At 42.2% G+C, this 19388-nt stretch overlaps 1 protein-coding gene across 4 annotated transcripts in view; it reads right to left on the bottom strand.

The window, feature by feature from the left end:
- Window positions 1-19388, bottom strand: part of Rnf216 (ring finger protein 216) — a 141838-nt gene that overhangs the window by 73605 nt on the left and 48845 nt on the right. For all 4 annotated transcript variants that reach the window (XM_052754156.1, XM_052754158.1, XM_052754159.1 and 1 more), the window contains exons 12-13: window positions 18049-18197; window positions 17495-17573 (exon numbers count right to left, since the gene is read on the bottom strand). In XM_052754156.1, coding sequence (XP_052610116.1) covers window positions 17495-17573; window positions 18049-18197 — 228 coding nt within the window. The remainder of the gene's footprint in view (window positions 1-17494; window positions 17574-18048; window positions 18198-19388) is intronic.

Genomic DNA, 19388 nt, shown 5'->3' with positions numbered 1-19388 from the left:
CAAAGCAAACAACAAAATAATAAAAATTAAACTTATACTTGGGAAGTATTAAGGATGAGGAGGAAGCCAAGCTGCAAGAGGGAACTTCAGAGAGAGTAACCACCTCTTCAAAATGTTACTTCTTCTTTGTAGAGGAAGTAAGAAGGGAACCATGGGTTTTTGATAAGAGGAAATTCCCCTCTGCTCTATGGGAGCTATTCCTTGTGTTTGTGTTTTTCTAAGGTTAGGCAAGACTGTTTGGAGCATACTGTAACCAAATTAGGAAACAAGCTGGCTGATCTCTCTTAAGTGGTCATTACATGGTCAGGACGTACAGGCATGCAGAGACAATGATGGATGGGGAGGGAGTATCAGTCCCAGAAGGAAATGCTATTTGCTTGAGAAATCAAGCTTAGAAATTAGACTTATTCAGAATTAATACTTTTTCTTGTTGTGGCAGACCAAATAAAAGGGGAGGGGCACAAGCTCCCAAAAAGCTAGGTGTGGTGGTTACATACTTGTGATCCCAGCATTCCTGTGGAGGAGGAGCAGCAGTACAGCACACCAGTTTGAGACTAGCCTGGGATACATAACAAAATGGGAGAGGGGGTGGAGAGACGACATAGCAGAAGTTTCTAGAAGCTAACCATGTGGACCAGTGAAATGTGCTACCTATCCTCTTGTACATACATTCCCAGGGCAACAAAGGTCTTTGAGATAAGCCAGGAATATCACATTAATCAGCAAATCAATAGATCAAGAGTCATGAAAGAGCTGAAGATATAGCTAGTGGCAGAGCAGTTGCCTGGCATATGCAAAGCCTCAGGTTTTGGCTAGTGAGAAAAAGGAACCGAGAAAAGTCTTACTTTAAAGAAGGAAAGAAAAAAAGTTCTGTGAACTTTCTATTTTCAGGCTACCTATCCAACTGCTCTACTTGCCAGGGAGGTTTCAAGCTAGTCTTACAGCTTCAAAACAGGGTCTAGTTATGTTGACACTTCACTCCTACAAAGCTTGCTCTGCCACTTCTACTCAATGATTCTCTCTTTCAGGAATGACTTGTGATTAATTTCTGAATGGGAGCCAGTTGAATAGAGAACCTAGCCCAACCAGCACTATCTGAGTAATAATGTGCAACCTTGGAGAGCCTTGCTTTCCTCCCAAACTTCTGGATCAGCAAGATTCTTGGATGACCTTTATTTCTTTAAGAATGTGCTCCACTCAGTTCCAACTTCCACTATGAAACTGGCCAGAATGAAGGGAGATTTAAAGGACTGTAAATTTACAACTGTAGTTCTTTATAGAAAACCCTTACTAATGGCCCTTGTCTGGGGGCTGCCTGAAGCAACTTTTCCTTTGAGATACTTCTCCAGCCTTATGTCAGGATGCTATCCTAGTCCCTTGGCTAGGGAACACAGGGCAGAAACTCCACAGCCACTATCTTAAAAAGTATTCTATTAAAAATATCTATTTTATTAATTTTAGGGGCTTGAGATATGGCTCAGTGGTTAAGAACACTGACTACTCTTCCAGAGGACCGGGTTCAATTCTCAGCACCTACATGGCAGCTAACAACTGTCTGCAACTCTAAGATCCGACACCCTCACACAGACATACATGCAGGCAAATAAAATAAAAATAAATTGTCAGTATAAAGTATTTATTTTATTAGCTTTAATATGTTTGTGTGTGAGAACGGCAACCGTGGAGGCCAGAGGTTTCAGACCCCCCTGAAGCTGGAGTTACAGGTGTTTGTGAGCTGCCTGACCTGGTTGTTGGGAACTGATCTTAGGTTCTCACCAGAGCAGCAGGTGCTCTTAAGCACTAAGCCAACTAATGCTCCATCCTCATTCAAAGTATTATACTAGTGTCAAAATAGCTGTGTGTTTGCTTTCTCTTTTTTCTTTTTGAGACAGGGTTTCATGTAGCCTAGGCTGGCCCCAAATTCCTTATTGTCCTTGTCTCTGATCTCTTAAGTGCTGAGACTGCATTATGTACACTAAACTGGAATCAGTATTTACTTTACTTTTTAAAAGTACATCTATGTTGATTCTAACTTTTTTTTTTTTGGTTTTTTGAGACAGGGTTTCTCTGTGTAGTTTTGGTGCCTGTCCTGGATCTCACTCTGTAGACCAGGGTGGCCTCGAACTCACAGAGATCTGCCTGGCTCTGCTTCTCAAGTGCTGGGATTAAGGGTATGTCCCATTGCTGCCTGGCTCTATCAGTTTATTTATTATCACTGAGAAGATCCAGGTGTCCCCCCCCCCCCCCCCCCCCCCCCCCCCCCCCCCCCCGCCACCACCACCACTCGGCAGACCAGGGGGTTTTAACAGTTTACACTTTACAAAAATTACACTTTCCAAAAGACGTCGGGTGACTAATATAAATCTACCAATTATGATCATTTCTACTGGCTAAGAACGTTGAAGATATCTGTGGTACATGATCTCCCAGGTCTCTTTTAAAAACTAGACATCTCTAACTAAAAGTCACGAGAAACAAATGTCAACATTAAACATCTGGGCAGGCTCCACTGGACGAACAGAAAGGGAAATAAATGCCATATCCATTTTGTTCCCATGCTCAAGTCTTATTGCAGGCAGACTTCCACAGTCATGCTGGAGCCTGAACTAAGTAAGACCAGGACTAATCAGCACTCTTCTTGCCTGTCTCTGCTTTCTCCCCATGGTGCAGCAGGCACGGCAGCTATAGACAAATCTCATTGCCCTTTTATGGTAGAAAAATGAATTGCCTGACCAGTGCTGGGGCCCAGAGATGACAGAAGGGGAAAGCTGTCATTTGTTGTGGTTTTGGCAGCCACAGAATAGTGTTCTCCCTTCAGCCACCCTTGGCTATATGGCATAGACCAGACATTTTTTTTTTATAATTAAATGAGTTTATTTATTTATTTATTTTAATCAATCAATCAATCAATCAATCAATCAATTAATTTTTTTTTGTTGGAGCTGAGGATGGAACCCAGGGCCTTGTGCTTGCTAGGCAAGGCCCTACCACTGAGCTAAATCCCCAACCTAGACCAGGCATTTGCTAAGGAAGAAGACAGGCCTAGCCAACTGCTGGAGGCCTCTTTCCTTATCCTGCCTGTGAATGGACATGCCCTTTATGAAGAGTGGTGAGCCTTGGTTTTGTGGAAATGTTCTTTTTATAAAACAAGGCATGAAAAGGTCTTGTTTTGTGTGAAAGGTCTAAGCAGAGATGCCCCAGAAGTTAGAGTTCCAATCACTGGGCCCAAGTACCTTGTCACAAGCTAGTGGGACTGGGGTTGGGCAGTGAGGTAGCTTCACATGACAGAGGGAACCAAGGGTTCCCCATCTCTTGTGAAGCACAGAAAGCCAGGAAAACAGCCACCCGCTGCAGATAGGTCTACCCCAGGAAAGCACAGCAATGTCCCAGGCCCTTCTGCTGATAAAGCAGTAGTTTGCAACACAGGGCCTTAAATTGTTTGCATTTCTGTCAAGAGGCCCACAGAAAAAAAGCAGGCTTCCCAGCAGCTGCACATACACATTGCAAAAGGAGAATTAGGCAATTCTCTGTAGGCACATCAAGAGTTAGGGAAATTAAGCTTATCTGAGTGAGAGAAATTAAGCTTATCCAACATGCTTTCAGCTGGAAAACAAGCCTTTTAAAATGGGGGTGGGGAGCACACAACTGTGATACTTGTACAGTTTCTTTTACATTTAAAGTTCGAAAGGACAAAAAAAGAAAAAGAAAAAAAAAAAGGCAAGCTGGCTTGTAAAATTGTAGGGACACATGACCTGCCCAGGAATCTGCTCCAGGGACAACCACAGGAAGGAAGAACAATACTCCTGGGCATGCATGTGGGGTCTGTAACCCAGATGGCCCTGGGCTGGCTTGTCTGGCCCAAGGCCACTTCTCTTGGCACCTCTTGTTTCACCAGAATCCAAAGGACTGGTGCTTCTTCAGCCACTTCCATCTTAGCCTTCTTGGGAAAGAGATATGAAACTACTCAGAGCTTTGTTAATAGGCTTTAGGGTGAGATTAATCAAGGACTACAAGACTGTGTCTCCAGGCTGCCAGTAATGACCTACTGTGGTATGTTGACAAGGCTCCCTGAAGGTCTCTATCTACTCCTTCCTCTCAAAGTTAAAGGTTTACTCTCTAAAGCACACTGTGACACCTATAATATTTTCCTGGCATCTGCAAAACTAACTTTACCCTCCTTGCTCTACACTGTGATAGTCCATGATCTGGAGTCTATTTCTCTGCCTAATTCTACTTCCTTCTACTGTGGTCATACTTGTCTACTGGCTGACTCTGAATACAAACTGGCTCATGTGATCCTCTGGCCCCACAGGAAAATTCTGTCTCCACAGTCAGGTCAAAACCTAGCTCATACCAGTGGTTTACTCATCCAGTGCATCAAATCCTAGTGACCTTTCTTCCTAGGAGTCCCACTATCTCCCACTGCTGTCTAGATGAGATGGCCTATATTGTTCTTTCCACCACTGCTGTTACCACACTGTTCCCGTAACTGTGGTGCCCCATTGCCTCTGTGCAGGAGAGGCAAGGGAGGTGGGGTGGAGAGGGGCAGCACCTGCCACAATCTGGGTAAGAAGTAGCAAGGAGACCCTAGAAGAGAATACTGGTCTTGAGGACAAAGGGGAGACTTTCATGGGGTGAGAGAGCTTTGAGTTGAGAGGGCTATGTCAACCAGAGGTGCTTTTAGCCTGACAGTTAGAGGAGAGGAAGGCAAAAGGACAAGCTGTAGTCAAAGACAAGAAAAGAAAGAATGTGATATTTTATTCGCTCTGGGCTAGAATCTGGATCAGCTTCTCAGGCACAGAGAACTTTTGAAGCCAAAATGCTTTTCATATGAATCTCTGATTGGGGGGAAAAGTGCTTTTATGAGACTACTGGGATTTGATCTGAGAGACTCTTAGTCTGTTTCTTTTTGAAAAGCAAATGCCAATCCTAGGTTTCTAGAAACCATTGATTGACTTTGGGCTGGAAGGACACTAAAAAGTTTATCTGTCTCTCTTCTGGCCTTCAGGTAGAACAGCCTGTATTGTATGCAAGCTGCCCTGGAGATGGACCAGTCAGTCAGCTGTAGCCACACCAGTCTCCATAGTTAAGAAAGGGAGAAGGTGAAGGCCACACTGATGTAGGGTCTCAGGTTTCCCAGCAGCCTCTCTGCTGGCCACACTAAGACCCTTTGGGCTAGGATGAATTCTATGGGTATAGCTCTGATAGGTTCTGCTTGCCCCAACTTCCAGGTACTGGATCAAAGAACACAGACTCTCAAAAACTTGACACAGAACCCTCCTTCTTTCACGACAATGAGCCCTTTGCCCTCTCACAGGCAGTTACTGCCATTTTCCTGTTACATTACCAATTTTCTCATCTCAGAAAAGTGACCAACAGCCCTAGGCCAAGCCATTTGAGTAAGGTCTTTCCAGTTCCTGTGAGGGATGCACACTAATACTAGCAAAGAAAAACAGACAAGGGCACAGACATAGCTAAAATGAGAAGATACAGATTTGTTTACTTCGTGTTAAATTTAGTTGCTGTGGTGCTAGAACCTGAACCCAGGGGCTTGCACAAGGCTAGGCAAGTGCTCTACCACCGAGCTATACCTCCAACACTTAGTAATGTTTAATACTAATTATTTTTGATAAAAAAATGCAAAGGTTGATAATATAAAGAATCCCATACACCCAGCCACTAATGGCTACGAATGATTGACTCATGGCCAATTCTAGCTTATCTGCTCCCTTTATCTTCTTCCATCCTTTCCTGTATAACCATGAAACAAATTCCAGACTACTTGGTTCATTTACAAACAATTCAGTCTATCTCCAAAAGATAGATTGAAAACTAACACAATAAAACCATCCCAAGTATACACAAAGAGCAACTGGAAGCCCTAGGTTTGACTCCCACTGATAGCACTTGCTGCTGTGTGACTCCAAGCATAAGTTATCTCACACCCACTAGTGGAGAGCTCCATTAGACATGTCTCTGGACTCCAGCCTAAGGATGGTGTCAAGCTCCCAAGCCAAGAAGTCATGACTACATATACTGAGTTAGCAGAGGCACTGCTCACTAGCTGTGTTTTTTTTTACTCAGGGCTCCGACCTTAGTAAATCAGATTCTGTTTCTTTCCACCACCACTCTGAGTTACCAAGGTTACCGAGTCATCTCAGGGTTCAATTACCATGCAGTGCAGACACAGAGCACACAGAGTGAGATGTAGTTTCATCTTCCCCTGTTATGGGCAGTGAGGTTTTCCAGGCCAGGGTAGCGGGCCAGAAAGAGACTTTATTTATTTTTAAAGTGTGGTCTGTGGGAAGGTCATGGGGTTGTGTGGGTGCTAGTGAGTTAACAGTTGTTCCCATTCTCTTTCCTGTCTCTAGTTCAGGGAGGACCAACAGGTCAGAGGCCATGAAAGAATCCTGAATTCAGAGTAAATGCAAAATCTACAAAGAGCACCTATGGTCCCAGAGTTGCTCTCATTTTGCTCAGTAAATGCTCTCCCTCTCTTTGCTACCACTTCCCTCCCATGTCCTTTGCCTTGATACACATAGCCCTTCCAGGATTGAGGGGCTTCCTGCCTTTGGTATTGCCATAGCAACACTGTCTCTTCCACCTGGAAAAGCTAGATAGAAATCCTGCAGTGCTCTGTGCTGAGAATGCAAAGGAGGGGACCCCATTGCCCATGCTCTCTTTGGCACCCTCATCGCACATGCGCATTCTCTCTCACACACACACACAGCCCTCGCTCAAGGACATTACAACCAAATCACTAAAACAAATTAAAATGCTGACACCTGGTAATTCACAATTAGTGTGAAGATAAGATGGGATAAATCACTGTTTTATAAAGAGTTTGCCGATTATCAGTTCTTGAGAGATTTAAAAAAAAGACAAACACATTTTTCTTTCAGTTAAGCCATAAACAGAAAAATTCCATTAAATAACTTTACGCAAAACATAGTAAGTGACTAAACAAACTGGTGTTCTGTCTCTAGAACAAGCCTCTAGAAGTTTATGATTCTGGTAGATTATGCAAATGAGATGGGGCTGTGATGAGTCTAATAAGCAAAGCTAAACCAGTGGCCACAAAGCCACTCAAAGAGGAGCAGTTTCTATTTCAATAGAGCAAAAAGCCTGATAAAAATTCAGTCTTTTTCTGTAAGTAGCACAATGCAAAACCAAGAGGTGGCAGGTATGTTCTGCCTCAAGAACAGTAGACAATAGCAGCCCTGACTTGGAGGACCCCTAATGCAGGGCAGGGAAGTAGCCTGGACTCCAAGTAAGGGCCATGGTCTCCCATTAAGTAAAAAATGTGACCAACAAGTCACACAGACAAACACATCTTATCTTTACTTTTAACTAATTCTGAGTTCTCTAGCAAAGTGTGCTGTGAACTTTCCTTTTAGGCCCTTCCTATGCTGTCTGGGAGCATCATTCCCCGAAATTCCAATCTTTCTGGATACCAGTGGGAAACAAATGAGCAATGCGAGAGAGGAGGGAGACAACAGAGCTGTGTAAAGAAGTGCAAAAACAAAATGTGTAAAATGTAACAGTCCATAGGCAGTCTTCCTTAGGACAAAGCTGTCCCTGGGCAGTACTAGGCCCTTCTTGGAGCCTGGGCAGTGGATGGGGAGTTGGGAGGAGTCACATCTGCCCTTCATCTCCTTTCCTTTTTTCAGTGTTGGTGATTGAACCTGCAGGCTTACCTGTGCTGGGGAAGCATTTTATTCCTTAGTTATATCCCTAGCTCAGGAAGTTGTAGTCTTCCCCCATTAATTTTGGTAACACAGGCCTATAATCCTAGCACTTAGGAAGTTGAGGCAAGTTCAAGGCCCTTCTGGGCTATATAAAGAGCTGTTTCAGGGGCTAAGATAGCATTTAAAGTTAACGGACATGCTTACAAGATCATGCCAGGTCAAGAAGCCCATGAAGAACAGATGCATGATACTGTTCCTACAGAGAATTTAGGATTTGTTTTTATTTTATGCATATGAATATTTTGTCCACAGATATGTATATACACTGCATGTGTGCTTGGTGCCCATGGAGGCCAGAAGAGGGCACCAGATCACTGGAACTGGAATTAAGAACAGTTTTAAGGTACACTAGGAACTGAATTCAGGTCCTTTTCAAGAGCAGCAAGTGCTCTTAACTACTGAGCCATCTCTCCAGCTCTTGCTACAGAGAATTACAAGTGGAACGTGACAAAAACATTAGAACAAAACCAGTGCAACTCTGAAATCCCTGGCTACTGTGCTGGCTCTGGGGCATGTCTGATGGAAGGATGGCTCCCAGTGATGGCCCTTGGGACAGACCCTGGGCTTTCCTTTGGATTCTTAGCTCTATCACTATCCATCACCTTAAGCCAAGCTTCAGTGTCCATTTAGCATAGTCTCTGTGGTGACCAGCACTGAATCAAGAGCTCTGTTCCATCCACGATGGACATGCAGGGAGCACAGTATCACCACATCCTCAGAGACCTGAAGTTCTTCAGTGGGACCTCTCTGGAAACTGCAGGAAGGGCAGGCCACATTCATAACAAGGACTTCCTATTCTAACCCCTCCCTTTCTGACTCCAATTACGTAGTATGAAGTGAGTCCTCACCTACAGGCTTAGCAATCTTTCTGTCACCAAGACATTTGATTAATGTCAATGTAACTTCCTGATTAAAGGTTCTCTCTGATAGAGGGAACATGAAGACCAGGCTTCATCAGCTCTGGATAGCGTGAAGGCTTGGTTTGTCTAGGAGTCAGCACACTAACTAGATTCCCCCACTAAAGTGTGGTTAGTAAGTGCCAATGGCCTACTATCACAGCTGGAGCTGTCCTGGCAATGACAGCTGGGCAGATTAATTTACATTCTCTCCACACAGCCATTCAGCTACTGCAGGCAGCTGCAGACGCCTAGTTTTTAACAAACTGCTTTACTGCAGATGTGATTTTTGGTTATTTTCATAGACATAGTTAAGAGCACTGAAGACTAGTAGATGGGATGGGGGCTGACAACCTTAAAAAAAAAAAAGATAAGCAGGGAAAAGGGTTTGTAGGTGGAATGGACAAATAAACCAAACCCAAGTGATCTTGGGCAGAGACGGGTGGTTACACAACCTATTCACATTCTTGGTGTCCACTAAAAAATCCCAGATAAGATTTTCTTCATGTTTTTTTCATTCAACTCTTTATACTGTCTGTCTTTCCTTCCTTAGCAGGACTAGTGAATCTCTACCTCATGACCCTGGCCAATTTTCTAAGAATGTATACTGTGGAGCATATAGCAGAGCTGTAGCTCCAAGAAGGTAGAAAAAGACTCAACGGGAAATGTCTGAACCTAAGAAAAAATATTCCACAGAATATTTGAAACCATCTCAGAACCCGCCAAAACCTACCCTTCTTCCACTCCATACCAAACACACCCTTATCCATTGCTGAAAGCAGCATGGTGAACAATGCTTTGAGAGCATACCAGGGAACTGAAGGTCCAGACAAGCATTCCATCACATCTATGAAACTCAACCTATTTCACAGAACACAGTTTCAGTCTTCAGGGATGTGGGCATTAACCCTCTTTCAGATAACACCTCACTATAAATGCCTTATCCCAGAGTGACAGGTTCCTGGAAATCCAACTAGAGTGTAGGTTACTGGCAAACACCGAAATGAGAAAGCAGATGCCTTTGGTCTTACATGGGCCAAAATTAGCTTGTGGCTCATTTTTTACACATGCAAAATCCTTAAGGATTAACTGTCAGTTTAGCCATCCTGCTGGAGAGAAAGAATGTCACCTAGAGAATTAGGGCAAATACAGAGGAAAAGGCAGACGTCCTAACAGTACAGCCATCTCTGCAGCGAAGTTCTGAATATATGCAGTGGTTTGCTTCAGCACTAATCTGAAAGAATTTTGTCAATTCTGCTTACAAGACAGCTGTGCCCACACATCTACTTTGGAAATACCCAAAGGGGAGAGGGATCCTTCTTGTGGAGTACTAGTGCCATCTAGTGGTACCTTATTCTACAGCTCACACAAGACAGCCTTGGCATGGACACTTCTCTGCATTCATTATGGGCTTGGTTTTTATTTTATCCCCCATAGACCCCATCCACAAAGAACAAAAAAGGAACCTAGAACATGAGAGCCATTATTCATAGGTAAAGGTTAAATTCTGAAGCAGAAGATCCTGGAAGCTGTAACACCCTGTGCTGTATTCTCTTCACTGTCAGTACTGTAAACAAGATGAATAGGCAGAAGGATGCTCTGAGAACCACCCAACAACATTTGCACTGTAACCATCTCCCTACTGGGCTACTGTCCTTTCCAAAGCTGCATCAAACTCCAGACTCCAAACTCTTTCTCCAGCCTTGTCACTTCAAAAATGTACACTTGAGTACCCTTCTGCATGCCAGGAACTGGGGAATACAAACAGACTAGATACTTTAACATGTTCAAAGCAACATCAACTTGTTTTTTCTGCTGAAATCCTCTGAGACACCCCTACCATCATTTATGCAGTGGATCAAAGCAGAAGACTCATCTTCCTTGCTTTCAACCTGTAACTTATAACCCTAAACTAGGATCCTCTTCTCAAAACTCCCAGCCAGTTCTGGTCCTTGAGCTCTGAAGCTGGTGCTGGGACAAACTTGATCACCAGTAGCACCAGAGCCATTTCTTGATCATGGTGCACTTCTATCTTAGCAGGGGAACAGAAAGTGAACTACGTGCCTTGCCCTCTGCAAAAACTGTGACAAAACTTAAAATGACACCCATTATGAACTGTTCACTGTAAGAAAGTGTTGTATCATAAGATCTGGCTGGATTTAAACTATTCACTGCATAGAAATTCTTTAGTTCTCCTCTTCCTAGACCTGGCAATTACTATTCAAATTCCTGCTGCTTGCATCTGGTTGCTTTAAAAACTGCATGAGTGGAATCATGAAGTATCTGCCTATCTGGGAGTAGCTAATTTGATATCCTCAAAACATATCCATGTTGTATAGCAGAACAGGATTTCTTTCTCAAGGTAGACAGGATCTCATTATACTGACTGTGACAGTCATTCAATGGTTTCTGCTTCATGGTAATGATGGTTAATGCTTCAACAAACATGGGGTTTGTTTTCTGAGGCATCAAAGAGTGTGGGTTCCTTTCCATAGGCTGTCTTTCCACTCTGTTTCCTTTGAGGTGTAGAAATCTTTAGTTTGATGCTATCCACCTGTCTATTTTTACTTTTGCTGCTTTCTTTTTACTGTTATCTCCAGGAAATCATTACCAAGAGATTAGCAATGTTGGAAAGTTTCTCCTGTTTTGCTCTTAGAGTGTTAAGGTTTCAGATCATTAAGTTTAGATCTACAGTCCTGCTGGGGTGGTGGTGGTGGTGGTGGTGGTGGTGGTGGTGCACACCTTTAATCCCAGCTCTTGGGAGGCAGAGGCAGGCAGATTTTAGAGTTCAAGGCCAGCCTGGTCTACAGAGCAAGTTCCAGGACACACAGGGACACATAGAAAAAAACCTTGTCTTGGAAAACAAAACCAAAAAATTTGCAATCTAGTACCAGTGAGATGGCTCAGTAGAAAGAGGCACTCAGACACAGGCCTAACAGTCTGAGTTTTTTTTTTTTTTCTTTCTTTCAAAAAAAGATTTACGGGGGTTGGAGAGATGGCCCAGTGGTTAAGAGCACTGACTGCTTTTCCAGATGACCTGGTTCAATTTCTAGGACCCACATGCCAACTCACAACTGTCTGTAACTCCAGTTCCAGGGGACCCGGTACATATAAAATTAAATAAATAAAATGTTTCTTTTTATTTAAAATGTGAGTGTTTTGCCTCCACGTAGAACTCAGGAGAGGGCATCGGATTCCCTAGAACTGAAGTCAAGGATGGCCATCATATAGATGCTAGGAACCAAACCTGGGTCCTTTGAGAGAGCAGCAAGTGCTTGTAATAGCTGAGCCATCTCTTTAGCCCTAACATCCTCAGTTTGACCTGTATACATGCGCTGTAACATATGCACACCTGCAAGCACACATGCTAAAATAAAAAAATTTCAAGAAATATACAGGCCACTTCATGTTGATTTTTGTAAATGGTTTAAGGTTAAGAGCTGGATTCATTCTTTTGCATGGGTACACCCAATCTTTTCAGCACCATTTACTGAAGACTATCCCTTCCCCTTTGGTGTAGTAGCCAAACTTGTCAAAAACTAGTTGATCACAAATGCACAGATTTACTTCTGAGTTCTCTACTATGTTCTATTAGTCTACACATCTGTCCTCATGTTAATACTACAGTTTTAATTACTGTAGTTTTGTAACATGCTTTGAAATTGAAAAATGTGAGACAGCTTTGCTATTTCTCAAGATAGTACACGTGAGGCTCTAGGTTCCACCCCCAGCACTGCAAAAACCCAAAACTAAATCAAAACAAAAACCAAATCATCTGTGATTAGATAACATTCCCCCTTTCTGGTATGATTATCTGCCCCCCCCCCCCCTTAAATGTTTGAGCTAGGGCTTCTGGTGTCATGTTGAGAAGAAGTAGAAAGGACTGGTGTTACACATTGGCTATTGGATGCCTACCCCGCAAAGACTACATATTAAATTTTTGTGTTACTGGAAGTGGGAGATATTAGAGCATATGTGTACAGTTGATATCACAGAAACGACTGTGGAATTCTGTCTCTTCTAGATTCCTAGCTATGAGGTGACTGATTGCTTTTGTTCTGCCACAAGCTTCTTCCATGACATTCTGCCTTGCGCAAGGCCAAACACAACAGAAACACTTAAGAAGAAAGGAGAGTGGGGCAGATGCCAGCCTGTCGCCCAAGGAGCAACAAGATGCCAGTAAACAGGCATGGCCACTCGGCAACATATAGATTAATAGAAATGGGTTGAGTTAAGTTATAAGAGCTAGCTAACAAGAAGCCTGACCCATAGGCCATACAGTTTGTAAATAATATAGCCTCTGCTTTTGACTAAGCAGCTGCGGGATTTGGGTGGGAGAGATCTGTCCTGACCTCTGGGCTGGGCAGGACTGGAGAAACTTCCAGCTACAGTGGACAACTTACCTTGTTCTTGATCTCAGCCAAAAACAAAAACAGAACACACACACAACTTTCCATATATTTGAATTTTCCTGTATTCTTTCTGCTAGTGATTTCTAGTTTCACTCCACTGTGGTTAGAACAGATACCATTCTATCCTGGAGAAAGCATCATGTGTGCTTACAAAGAGTTCTTTTGCTGTTAAGAGGCAGAATGTTCTGCTGTATTTATCTGTTAGGTCCACTTGGTCTATAATGTCACTGAAGTTTGCTGCTTTTTCAGTCTTCTATTGGGCTGCTCTATCTGTCATAGATCTTCTACTGTTTGTGTATTACAATCCATTACTTCTTTCAGTTCTATTAATGTCTGCTTTACATGTCTGGATACATTAACAATGGGTGCATATAGTCAGTCAGTCATCTCTTGATATCTATAGGTGACTGGATCCATGCTTCCTGTGTGGTCTGAATGACAATATTGCTCCAATGGCTCAGGCATTTGAACACTTGGTTCCCGCAGTGGTGTTGCTTGGGGGAGGTTAGGAGGTGCAGCCTTGCTGGAGGAAGTACATTACTGGGGGTGGCTTTGAGATCATATAGGCTTACCCTATACTCCTAGTCTGATCTTTCTGCTTCATGCTTGCTGTTAAAGATGTGATCTGTCAGTTTCCTGCTTTTGCCACCATACCTCCTTGCCATTATGGAATTTTGTCACTCTAAAACCGTAAGCCCAAATAAACTCTTCCTTCTATAAGGTACCTTGGTGTTTTATCATAGCAATGGAAAAGTAATTAATAACCCCCTTGAATACCCAAATCTGCTGACACTCTAGTCCCTTATAGAAATTGCAACAGTATTTGCATAACCCATGCACATCCTCCCATACACTTGAAACAGCCTCTTCTATGTGACTATTATACAATACCATTTAGGGAAGAATGACAAAAGGTCTACACATGTTTAAAGCAGAAACCATTTTCCCCTCAGGTATTTTTATCTGTGGTTGGCTGAATCCATGGCTACAGATTCCATGGATACGCAGGCTGATCATGTATTTATAACTGTTTTATCTTCCTGGAGTGCTGACCCTTTTTATCACAATATCATTTCCTTTTTTTTTTTTCACTTGACAGTTTTTAAGTCTCTTTTGTAGAAGTATGGCCAACCTGCTCTCTTGGTTATCATTTCTATTTAATACCTTTCCTTTTACCTTCAGCCAGCATGTATTCACAAACCCAGTACAGGCTTTTGTAGATAGCATACCCCAGAGCCTGATTTAAAACCTTCCTAGTTACCCTGCATGTCTTTAGTTCAAGAATTTATTCCATGCTGCACTTAAAGTATCACCAGTAAAGGGGAACTTTACTGCCACTTCTTCTTTTCTTTTTTTTTTTTCCTCTGAGACAGGGTTTCTCTGTCTGTAGACCAGGCCGGTCTCGAACTCAAAGAGATACGCCTGGCTCTGCCTCCTGGCTCCTGCCACTGTTTTTTGTTGCGTAGCTTTTTTGGTCCCTTGTTTCCTGCATTCCTTTATGCTTGGATTTTTTTTTTATACCAACATCTCTTTTTTCTCCGTTTTCTTTTGCATATTATCTACAGCAGTCTTCTCTGAGCATAATCTTTTAGGCTGATAATAACTTTAACTGTATACATTCTACTTTCTTACATCCACCCACTGTCGACTGACTTCACAAATTACAATGTTTTGTTGTTATGAATCCATTAGTACTTTTGAAGTTTTTATGTTTTTTGTCTTTCAAACCCTACACTATTTACATATAACCACATTACAGAATTCTTTATGTCCACACAAATTCCCCCTAACATACAATGAAGTTTTATATCAATAAGCCCACTGTGAGCTGAAAATGTATTTGATACACCTAACCTCCAAAACACCAAAGCTTAGCAACACAGTACAATATAGAATGCCTATTGTTTACTTGTGGATTTGTGGCTGACTAGTAATTGTAGCTTGATGTTGCTGCTCAGCATCATATTAGAAGAGTATTATCATCATATATTACTAGCCTGACAAAAGATCAAAATTCAAAGTACAGTCTTTTAGGCTCAACAGATGGCTCTGTGGGTTTAAGTGTTAACTTCTAAGTCTGATGACTTGAGTTTGATTCCTGGGTTCCATATAATATAAAGAGAGAATCCATTCCCACAAGCTGCCCCCTGACTTCCATGTGTGCATACAGAAACACAATAGACCCATGTGCACACACAAACAAATGCAATTTTAATAATTAAAAGAAAAAGATATGGTTACTTAAAAATAGACTAAAATTTTATATGCATTTGGGTTGCTATTTAGTCTTTGTTCCCAAATACCGGGATTACAGGAACACATCTGGTTTCTCCTTCCCCTTCTTTTTTGTATATGTGTGTGCATATTCATGTATGTGTAAAAGTATACATACAGATGTCAGGCCAAACTGGGGTGTTGTTCCTCAGGAGCCATTTACCTTGGTTTTAAAGAAAGGGTCTCTTGCTGGGACTTGTACTCACTGATGAGAGTCAATTTCTGCCTCCCAGTGCTGACATTGTAGTGTGAGGCACCATACCTGGAAGTGAACGCAGGACCTCATACTAATGTAGCAAGTACTTTACTGGTTGTGCTATCTTCCCAAGCCTTGCTTTTTTCTTCATTTTTAAAATTTTTTATTGATTTTTATTTTTTTAAAGATAGTGTCTCACTAGGTAGCCTTAGGTGGTCTGGAACTTGCTATGTAGAACAGGCTAGCCTGAAACTCATATTAATCCTCCTGCCTCTGACTCCCGAGTACTGGAATTAAGGGTGTGTGGTCCTTTTCGGTTTCTTTCAGCACTTTAAGCTACCAGACTTCCTTGTTTGCAAGGTTTCTGCTGAAAATATCCACTGAATTTTATAGATGTTTCACATAAGAAAAAAAACGGGGGTTCTTACAGTGTAGCCCCTGGCTGAACAGGAACTATGTAGATCAGACTGGCCTTTAACTCACAGAGATCTATCTGTTTGCCTCTGCTTCCTGAGTGCTGGGATCAAAGATACAGACCACCATATTTTGTTTGTTCTTTCTTTCTCCCTTTTTTAAATGTGTATGAATAGTTTGCCTGCATTTATGTCTGTGCACTGTGTGTGTATCTGGTGCTTAAAGAGTTTAGAAGGGCATTGGATTACCTAGTATTGGAGTTACAAATAGTTGTGAGCTGCCATGTAGGTGCTGGGAACTGAACACCTTCCCAGTAAATGTTCTTAATTGCTGAGCCCTCTCTCCAGGCTCATTTTTTAAATATTTGTATTTACTTTGTGTATGTATGTGGGCACATGTGCCACAGCATCATGTGCACAGAGATCAGAGGACAACTTGCTGTATGCTTCTTACCAGCCAAGAAGGTCTTCCCGATGCTTTGCCTCTCCCTCACTCAGGATGCAATGCCTGCTCTGACCCAGCTCATGACACCAGCCAACGTCCAGGCTGATGCTACTTCTTGGCTAGAACATTCCTTCACCCTTCACTTACTTTAGTTATGTTTTTATTTCTCTGTCTTAGCTCAGGCATCACCTGCTCATGCTCCAGTGCCTGACACACCAGACACCCACAGAAACATCTTACTGTGCTTTCCTATTCCAAGAGGCCAGCACTGTACAGCAACAGCCTGAAGTAGGAACAACTTACAAAATGGCTATATCAACTTCAAGAATGCATACAGGTTTCACACAGAAATATTAATATTAAAACAATGAAGTAAAGTTTTAGTTTATTAGTATCTTTTTCCTTTTCCAACCTTTACCTTAGAGTTTTTTCACTATTCCCAAAGCAAGGCAATACTCAACTCTGATCATGTAGTTTTCTAACATGGCCAAAAACACATCTGTCTAGATGGAAGGCAATGTCTATTAGAACTCCTAAGTAGTTTATAAATAGTTGGTAAATTTTAAGACATTCTTAGAGTAGAAGTCTTATTAAAGGACTTTCAGCAGTGAGGTGACTACACAGCTCTGGCCTCTCCTGAAATGACTGATTATTATGAGAGAAGAATCAAGTGAAACTACCAGATATGACATATGCTAACACGGTGCTTAGTTCTTCAATCAAGTAAGTGTCACTTGGACTTTGAAAGTGGCAGGAAGTATATGTGTGTATGTGCTGCATTTGAGCATAGACCAGGGAAAAGAGCAAGCAAGAAATATGACACAGCAGAAGAAAATTAAAACCCTTCACATTTTGTATCAGAGTACCTGTCTTTATAAAATGACATAGAAATGAGATCTTGAGCTTTGGAAATGGAATCCCAAAAGCAATCTCATCTCTAACCATGCTAACTATCATACAAAGCACTGATCATCACCTGCTTCATGAAAAGGAACAGGCAAACTGATCTCATGCATCAGTATGCAGATAGAACATAAACTATACAGGTCATCAAATAGTGCAAAGTACCAAAATTCAAGCAATATGTTAGAAAAAAACTGTCTCCCTTACCTTTCGGCAGCGAGGATTCGGGCAGCTGAACCTCTTCACATCAGTGTCTAACAGAGCAGGGAAGCTACATGAGGGGCACCTGGAATAAATAAATAGGTAGGGTAGCATCACTCAAGATGGTTAAAGTAGGCTTTGTGAGACTGTGCTACTAAGATGGACTGTTAAGCAAGGCAGACAGTGCATTGTACTCCTTAGTTTTCATTATAACCTAGACTGAGCTTCTTCCTTTACTTGCACTTACCAGGGAATATAGGCACCTTCCCAGTGTCCGAATTTACTGTCAACCACATACCTCAAGCTTTCAAGGATTCCTTGTAACCATTACTTTTCTTCCTATCCAGGGAACAATGATTCAACTACAGGTTAGATTAGGTAGTAAGTAAGAAACATAAAGAGTCCATTGATAGATGTTTTCATTATAAAGCTTAATTAATTTCATTTCTCAGCAAGAAGTACCAGAAAACAGACAAGGCAGCTATGCCACAGATCTTCTTGCCTGATCAAATGCTCAAGCAGACTCTACTTTGAGAAATCAGTTGACTTTCAGAACTCACCGGACAAGTTCATCAGCATATGCTGCAACGACTTCTTCTTCAGCTTTCCGTTCATAATATTTGTACAGAATGGTCTGAGGGAGCACCTTTTCCAGTTCACTGGTTGGGAAGGAACATGTGCAGCTGCCTTCCATGCAGCTGAGTTCTGACTAGAATAAAGTAAGCAGGCAAGAAAAAGTTAACTAAGGATTCAGAATAACAAAAAGCTAAGGAAGTCAAACCCATCTTTCAAGGGAAGGGGCAGTGGCAAGAACAGATATGGGGATAGCAAAACCAGGAAGCATTAGGTAAGAGCATAAATGCCTTTCTCGATCCAGCAGCCCAAGTTACAATCTATAAAGATGGAACACCAATAGTTAAGGTGACATGGTTCAGTTGGCTAGAGGAGGCTGGTTACAGTGTCTGAAGTAGCTGCTTCCCTTGTAGGATCTATAAAGCTGGAAAACCTCTTGGAATAGGAGGGGAGAGGTGATAACTAGGTAAGAAGTGGGGAGGAAGTGGTTTGGGCTTCTATTCTGACTTTCTCTGGATGGAAATTAACAGAGACAGTAGAGTTCAAGTGTGGCCCTCATGAAGACCTGAAGCAAAATCTGCACATGGAATCACAATGTCTCCAACTCCTTCGTCCCACTCAGTTCTAGGACGCTGGGATGGGGGCAATTTCATAGAATATGCCTTAAGCTGTCATTGGAGGATCACAGCATGAAACACTATGTAGGCACTCAAAGTCACCACTCAGCCTATACACCTGTAGCTCAGATAGCTTCCAAAGAGATCTTAAGAAAGGAAAAATGTCAGACATCTGAGGAACCCTAACAGAAGAAAGGTGGACACCAAAGTGAACACATGGAAATGATCTCACTTAATGTTCCCAACAGTCTCCTAAGCATCTCCCTTTTCCAGGGGAAGAAGCTAAGGCATAACAATTCACTACGTTTTCTGCTTATGTCTTTTCTAGTGCAGGAGCTCACATGGCAGCCCTCTTTGGTCTCTTCCAAATTGTGTCAGGGTGACACTATTGTAACCTATAAATCTTCTCATTTTCAATCATGGTTTCCATGGCCTCTATTACTTCCTCAGTGACTAGAACAATAAGGTTAAAGTTTTTGACCTTTTGTCCTTGGCTCCAGAACAGCTTCAAAACAGCTTCTGAGTGATAAAGTCAAGAGATGATCATTTGTTATAATGTTGGGTACTTTCAGCCTGAGAAAGCAATCTCTCTGACCCTTGCTTGCCTTTTTTCAACTGCTCCTTTTTCCTCTCTGAGGCAGGCCACAGAAACTAGAATTTATCTTCAAGGCCAGTCCAAAAAACTATATACGCAACAACTTTGTCTTTTT

Source organism: Peromyscus californicus, unplaced genomic scaffold (assembly GCF_007827085.1).
Source record: "Peromyscus californicus insignis strain IS unplaced genomic scaffold, ASM782708v3 Scaffold_2__1_contigs__length_46816999, whole genome shotgun sequence".
NCBI lineage: Eukaryota > Metazoa > Chordata > Mammalia > Rodentia > Cricetidae > Peromyscus > Peromyscus californicus.
The sequence above is the reverse complement of the archived record's forward strand: the minus strand, read 5'-3'. Positions and strand labels throughout refer to the sequence as shown.